The sequence below is a fragment of the Piliocolobus tephrosceles genome, chromosome 3, assembly GCF_002776525.5.
Source record: "Piliocolobus tephrosceles isolate RC106 chromosome 3, ASM277652v3, whole genome shotgun sequence".
NCBI lineage: Eukaryota > Metazoa > Chordata > Mammalia > Primates > Cercopithecidae > Piliocolobus > Piliocolobus tephrosceles.
Window position 1 is genome coordinate 183,282,980 of NC_045436.1, and position 7,549 is coordinate 183,290,528.

The 7,549-nt window shown below is 67.0% G+C and overlaps 1 protein-coding gene across 1 annotated transcript; it reads left to right on the forward strand.

Moving 5' to 3' along the window:
* Nucleotides 1-964: 964 nt before the first annotated feature.
* Nucleotides 965-4,439, forward strand: NKX1-1 (NK1 homeobox 1). Its single transcript, XM_023206708.2, has 2 exons — nt 965-1,430; nt 3,556-4,439. Exons 1-2 carry the CDS (start codon nt 965-967, stop codon nt 4,437-4,439), a joined length of 1,350 nt encoding a protein of 449 aa, XP_023062476.2.
* Nucleotides 4,440-7,549: the final 3,110 nt, after the last annotated feature.

Genomic DNA, 7,549 nt, shown 5'->3' on the forward strand with positions numbered 1-7,549 from the left:
GATTCCACTTCTAATGAGCGTCTCGGGGGCCGCCGGCCCCGCCCCTTTGCTGGGACTCCAGGTCTGGCCCTAATTTGACGACGTGAAAGGGGCGGGCGTGGGAAGGAATGGAGGGGCAGAGACCCTGAGCAGGAGAGACCCCGGAGACGCAAGAGGAGACCCCAAGCGGGAGCAAGCGAGAGAGGCGGGACCAAGACCCACGGAACGCGTGGGAGGGGGCTGCAGACCCGGCGGAGACTCGGAGAATCGCGCGTGAGAACTGCTCCCCCCATCCCCACCCCAACTGCCGAGGGGCGCCAGAGCTGTGGGAACCTTTGGAGCTCCGGGCCCCGCCCGCCGGGGGCCCGGAGGAGAGGCCGGGCCAGTCACCGCAGCCTGCGCCGAGATGTCCCAGCCAACTCTTGGCGCTCGCTGGCCCGCGCGCCCTGGGGTCTCTGCGGCCCCGCCGCAGATTGATCCCGCAATTATTTAAAAGCCAGGGCTGTCTCCTCCCCCTTCGCCAAGGAGGCTGGTGCGCCGTTTCCGGACGAGCGGAGGCGCAGCGACGCGCCGCTGACCACTACAACCGCCTGCGGACCGCGGACTGCGTGTCTGTTCGTCCGGCCCGGCGGCTCAGTCCGTGTGTCCCGTGCGGGGCCCGCCTCCTCGGCCCGGGACCGTTCGCAGCCAATTAGGCGCGCGCGCTAACGAGGGCGGCGGAGCCCCGCGGCCGCCTGCGGGCGCACGTGTGTTCGGCGTGTGGGCGCGTGGGCGCCTCCGGCTGGGCTGCCATAAATGCGCGGACCGGGCGCCGCGGGCGCTTAAGGCGGCGGCGAAGGCAGCATCGGCCGAGCGCAGGGCGCGGCGCCGAGAGCGAGCGGAGCAGCGGCCGCCTGCTCTGGGTCGTGTGGCGTTGCCAGGGCCGCCAGGTATGGGAGCCCAGTAGGCGGCAGGGCCCGAGTGGCCGGAGCGGCGGAAGGCCGGCATGAGCGCTAGCGGCCCCGCGGCTCCTGGGGACGTTCCCGCGCTGCCGCCGCCTCCTCGGCCAGGTTCGGGACCCGCACCGCCCGCTCCCGCCGCCGCTGCCCGGGACGCTATGGACGGGCATAGCGCCGAGCTGCCGGCCTTTCCCCGCGCTGGAGCCCCGCCGCTCGCGGCCAGCGACACTGTGCCTGCGGCGCCCGAGGGGGCTGGAGCGGCCCGGCCCGCAGCGCCCCCGCGCCCCACCTCCTTCTCGGTACTGGACATCCTGGACCCCAACAAGTTCAACAGCAGGAGGCGTCGCTGCGTGCTGCTGGGCCCAGTGGCGCCCGCCGCGTGCGCCCCGTGCGCTTCGGCCCCATGCGCCCCTGCACCCTCCGCCTCGGGACGCCCGCAGCGCGCAGAGGAGCTGGAGCGCCGCGCCCTCGCCGGCGCCGAGGGAGTCGGAGCCGCCGGAGCTGAGCCGCTGAGTGAGTAGGATGCGCCCGGCGCCAGGTCGGGGGGACAGGGGGACCGGCCGCTTCTACGCGTTTACAACCCTGGAACCCCATGGCGAGTTGGGTCTGGCCCACGCCGAGGCTCCGTGGAAAGTTCGCAGAGCGCGGGGTCAGCACCAGCCCACCCGTGGCCTCCGTCCGACCCGGACTGCAGGGCCTGCATCGCCAGGCTCCTCTGGAGAAGCTCAGCCGGGTCAGGCCCAGGGGCTGCAGGGCTGTGAGGCAGGTCCAGGGTTCGCCTCCGCGCGTCTCCGGCCTGGAGGGGTAGCTGGTGCAGGAGGCGAGGGGCCGCGCGCGGTGGCTGGCCCGTGACCTCCCCACCCCCACTGTGCCCGCCCGAGGCCTCCTTCCCTCCCTCCTCTCTCTTTTTTTTTGGACAAATCAGACTAATTGTGACAAAACGCTGGTTATCTCTGGAAAAACAATTAAATCCCTTCGATTACGGTTAAGGGGAAATGTGCTTAGCGGCGGAAAGCAGCCGGTAATGGGGCGGCCCGCGCCCCTGGTCGGGTCGATATCCCATTACGGCGCGTGCATATCTCTTTCAAGCACCTTGCAAACTCCCCCCGAACATCTAAATTATAGGGTCAAAATTCGGATAATTACTCGATTAAAACCTATTACACTTATTAGGGGCCGCTATTGATCGCGAATTGCATTCGACCCGCTCCTGATTGCTTTTTGTGTCCCCTCCCCCGCCTCCTCCCTCCAACTTCCCGGCCCCGCCGAGGCACAGGGAGGACAGCGCGGGGCAGATGGGGCTGGGCTGTGGCCACGGGCTCAGCGCCTGGAGGCTGCGGGCCGCACCTGCGCGGGGCCTCTTCCGGTCGGCCGAGATGGAGGGCGAACAAATCCGGCTGAGTGGAGGGGACCTTACGGACTCTGCGGCGGCGGCGCTCAGAGCCTCCACCTCCGGGGAGCCTACGGGGCGGAAGGACGGGATCCCGCAGAAGCCGGGAAGGCGCGCATAGCACAGCCGGGGAGGGAGCGGGGCCAGGCACCCGGGGCAGGGCTAGGACGGCGCTCGCGGTCGTCTAGGGGCGGATCCTGCTCCTGCTGAGGGAAGCGGGGACCCACAGTCGCCCTGGAGGAATCTGACAGGAGCGATTGATCATTTCTTACCGGAGATTTCGGTTCCGACCTGGCCGGAGAGCAGGCGGTGGCCGCCACTGGGCAGCTCTGTGGAGGGCACCTGCCCCAACTCCTCCTGACTTAGGCCCCCTGTGCCAGGGCGTAGAAGACCCTGTCTGGGAAAGATGCTTTCTTCCAAATTTCAGAGACTCAAAATGCAGTCACTGCAGGGCCTCTGCTTGGAGGATGCGGGGCTGCTGTTCAGACTCGGCCGACCCGGGCCTTTAGGCTGCGGGGAGCCACTCAGACCTGCACGCCCGCCCAGCCCTCCGGGTGAGGCCAAGCAGGGCCCTACCCACGGCAACTCCGCGCAGGGGCCGAGGCGCGGGCAGGGGAGCCGGGGCTGACCCTCACGACCGAATCTTAGGGCCTGGAGGCTTGAGGTAGGGTCGGGGCCAGGGCATAGGATTTGGGTCCCCCAAGCCCAGTTCTCTCGGTCGGCTCCGGCCCCACCCCCAGACCTGTTATTAAATGCCTGGTAATTGGCTGGTCCTGCGCCGGCGGTAATTGGAGGGTAATATACGCCGAAATAAATTAAATGACCTTAACTAGTTTGTACATTACACAAAATGAGTTTAATTAAGTTTGTATCTGCCCCGCGGATGGATCGGAGCTTCCACTCCGCTGTAATCTCCGCAGCCCGGCCCGGCCCGCAGCACCGGTCCAGCCCCGCTCCGGCAAAAACGTCGGGCGCCGTGAGAACGGGCAGCGCAGGGCGAGAAGGACTCTCTCCATAGAGAGAAACGAACAAGGGACCGGGAGGAGACGCGGGCGGCGGGAAGGAAGGACAGGCCGAGGGGAAGGAAACGACCGAGCGAAGGAGAGAGGAGGCGGGTGAAAAAGCAGGAGAAGCTGAGCAGGAGGCGGGAGGGAACCCTGGGGAAGGAAGCGGCGCGCGCGAAGGGCGGGATCCGGGAACTGGCCTTGCCTAACTGCCCTGTCCTGTCCTTGTTCCTCCCGCCCGCAGATGCCGGCGACCCCTACAAGGCAGGGGAGGCCGAGACCAACGACACTAACGGCTACAGCAGCGGCGGCGGCGGCCACAGCCCGAGCGCGGACAGCGGGGACGAGGTTCCCGACGACGAGGACGACGACGAGGACGAAGCGCCCGTGACAGAGGCGGCGCGAGGCGCGGAGGAGGCGCGGGGTGGCAGCGGCCGCCTCGGGGCCCGCGGGTCGGGCTGCCCGGACGCGGCTGAGGCGGACGCGTTCCCCGGCGCCACCGTCGACGAGGCCGCGGCCCCCGGACCCCGCGGGAACTCGCCCGGAGCCCCGGGCCCGCCGGGAGCTGCAGCGGCGCCGGGGGGCGCGGGAACCACTCCGCAGGGCGCGGCGACCGCGGCGAAGCCCAAACGGAAGCGCACGGGGTCCGACTCCAAATCTGGGAAGCCGCGACGAGCGCGCACCGCCTTCACCTACGAGCAGCTCGTGGCGCTGGAGAACAAGTTCAAGGCCACGCGCTACCTGTCGGTGTGCGAGCGCCTCAACCTGGCGCTGTCGCTCAGCCTCACCGAGACGCAGGTGAAGATCTGGTTCCAGAACCGCCGAACCAAGTGGAAGAAGCAGAACCCGGGCGCCGACACCAGCGCGCCGACCGGCGGCAGCGGAGGACCGGGGCCGGGGGCCGGACCTGGCACGGGGCTGCCCGGCGGCCTCAGCCCACTCAGCCCTTCGCCGCCCATGGGCGCCCCTCTCGGCATGCATGGCCCGGCTGGGTACCCCGCGCACGGCCCCGGAGGCCTGGTGTGCGCCGCGCAGCTGCCGTTCCTGTCGAGCCCGGCGGTGCTCTCGCCCTTCGTGCTGGGCTCGCAGACCTATGGGGCGCCCGCCTTCTACGCGCCGCACCTCTGAGCCCCGTGCCGCTTCCCGCCCCCGAGGCCGCCGCCGGGCCCGGCTGTTTTCTACGATTCTAGTCGTTGGCTTTGTACATAACCGGTTGCTACGGAAGAGTTTTAAATTTATAAATGATCATGCGCGTCGGGGCCGAGCAGGCGGCTCCCGAGGGCTCCGTCCGCTGAGAAGCACTTTGCAGAACTTCACTCAATCAATAAACCGCAGGCGGCTGCGCCCCAGTCTCCCAGGCTCCCGCGCCGCCCTCCGCCCGGCCCGGCCCAGCCCACCCATGAATCCTCTCCCGTGGGGACCAAGGCGCCTAGGGTGTTCGGCCTCGCGCGGGACTCCAGCCGGTTTTCCCACCGGCCTGGCGTCCTCCGGCCAGAATTCAGGCCTCTCTGCTGGTGCCTGCCCGTCGTCCTGGGCTTGGGGCTGGGCGCAGGGGCTCTCCCGCCTGGCTGGCTGAGACTCAGGTCTCAGTGTCTCCTCCCTGACCGCCTCCCCAGCCCCAGGAAAGAAGATCACAGGTCCCGGAAAGTGACCACCTGCTTCCTCTTCGCCTCTCCGCTTAGCCACCGAGCTGGTGGGACAGCGGCTGGAGGCGCAGCATTTTCTGCCTCCTGCTCCCCACCCCTGCAGCCTACTCCCGTCCCACTCCCCTGGTCCACATCCCCGCAAGGGAGCACCGGGCTGGGCGTGTCAGCCTGGGGGCGGTGTCAGTTTCGGCCACTGCCTGGAGGAAGGAGCGCCTGCCTGCCTTCCCCGGGAGGAGAAGGGGCTAGCCCGGCGCAAGAAGGGGCTGGCCGGGGCGCAGCTACCTGCCCAAGAGCGTCCCAGCCCATTCAGAGCCCGGCCCCCAAGAGTCGGGTCGAGTGCTCCCTCTTGGTGTGGCCACCTCTCCTCCAGCGACGCTGGAAACGGTCCCTACATTCCCCGCACAGGCTTTGGGAGCCTTGTGGGTTTGGTGTTCGCATGAGCTGGGCTCAGGGAGGCCAGAGGCGCCAGGGCTAGGTGGCAGTGTGGATGCAAAAGCCGATGCTTCCAAGCGGGGAAGGGCGACATGGGGAGGGTTCAGAGCCCCAGAACGGGTGGGGAGGTGGCATGGGACACTGGCGACAGCTGGGCAGGTGCCCACCCCTCTTCTGCTGCTGGCGGGTGTCCTGAGCCCTGCCTCACAGAGGGAGCCTGGCTCTGCCTGGCGGCTGTGCCCTGACTGGGCCCGGTCTCCTGGTGTCCTGTCCATTTTCCGTGAGTGGGCTGAGCTCATCTCTGGGCTGTCAACCTGGCACCAGCCACTGGGGGAGGGCTAGGAGCAGGTGGTGGCAGTGGAATACTTAGTACCACAGGCAAGATGGGAGACAGAGCTGCCCACTGACTGGCCAGCACCTGTGGACAGAGAGCAGGCCCAGAGCAGCACCAGCCATCAGGCAGGTTGGTGGGGGTGGGGCAGGGGTGGCTGGGACCACCCTGTGCATTTGCTGCCCCCACATCCCGGGCCCCAGGCAGGCCTTGGCTTCTCCAGCCCAGGGCCAGCCTGACTCCCAGTTACTCTCTGCTCCCTTTCTGGGTCTGCATAGGTGAAGTCACCTGCCTGCAGCAAGCGTCCTGAGGCTCACCAGTCCAGGGGCAGGGCAGCCTCTCCCTCCTCCCTCTGCCGACAGAGCTCAGGCTTGCTGGGTGGGGGTCGGTGAGGGAAGGTGAGCCCCACCTGCAGGTGGCCAAGTGTAGCCAGAGGGTTGACTCAGCTGAAGCCAGTGCAGCAGGCTTGGCCTGAACTGGGCACTGGGGCTGCCGAGCGGGAAAGCAGCTGCCGCATGGCTGGGAGGGAACCAGGTCTGTGCTGCAAGGGCCTGACCCTTTGCTGAGCTTGCTGGAACATTCCAGGAGCTCACAGCCCCTACAGGGAGATGATAGAAGGTGGCTGTGACAGTGCAGGCCAGATTCAGACCCACTCAGAGCTGGCCAGACCGCGGCGTGCAGCCCTCCCATGGAGCTTAGATCCTGGCTCCCCATCCCTCCAGCTTCCACATGCCCCCACCCTGGCCTCCTCTGTCTCCTCCCCTCAAGGCTCAGCCAGAAACACAGAGCCACACCGGAGGGCCCTCTAGCAGTGCCCCTGGGCTGCGGATGGGATGAAGGGTATGGGCCGGGGGCTGTGAGGTCTGGGAAGCAATACCCACTCCATGCACCAGCGTCACCCACCCCTTCTCTAAGCTCCCTGGACAGCCCAAAGCCTCATGCTGCAGGCGTGGGGGACATTTCCTTGGGTCCCTCCAGTCTCTGGTTCACAGTTGCTGCACAGCGGACCCTCGTCATAGGAGGACTGCATGCAAAGCCACCTGAGCCTCTCGCTGTGCTTTGCTGAGAGTCAAATGTGGGAAACTGAGGCCGGGAGGTCACAGGGCTTGCTGAGGGCAGTGCTAGCTGTGGTGCTAGTGGGTGCCCTGCTCCCTCCTGGAGGAGCCCCCACTTTTTAGCCCATACTCCTACTGGGTCCCCAGGCCCCCAGTCTCCCTGGGGAGACGATGCCGTTCCCTTGGCTGCCTCCCAGGGAACCCTCGGGCTGCTCCACCACCCCCATTTCCACCAGGTTTGGGCGTCCCCTACCCGCCATTTCCAGTCTAGGCTGCCTGTGCCTGACTTGGTTTCAGCTCCCTGGGCCTGTGCTGCAATGCAGGCAGAGGTGAGCAGGAGCCTTGTTATGGGCTTTGACTGTCCCCCACTTTGGTGTCAGGGCCGTGAGGGAAGGTCTTGACCCCAGGATCTGAGGACGCTCTTCTATGGACCCTCCTCCTAGGGCTTAGGACTCATCCTGCTCTGGACCACACCTGCCCTGAGTTCCCAGAACTGCACGCATGTCGTTGCTGCAAAGCCAGGCACAGAAGGGGCCTCCTGTCAAGTGAGCATGAGCCCAGACAAGGGCGGCATTTGCTCTCATGCCCTGGCTCCCGTCTCCTGCCCAGGGACCACTGACCCAGACGGTGAGAGGCCTCCCAATGAGGCCACCTCCCCACCCTCACCAGCCCATGGTGCTGTGGTCCATTGCTGTGGGGGTCAGGATTGGGTTTGGCTGCGTGTAAGAAAAAACCTGAATGAAGAGAGTTGAAAGGAGACTGTTTATTTTCTCT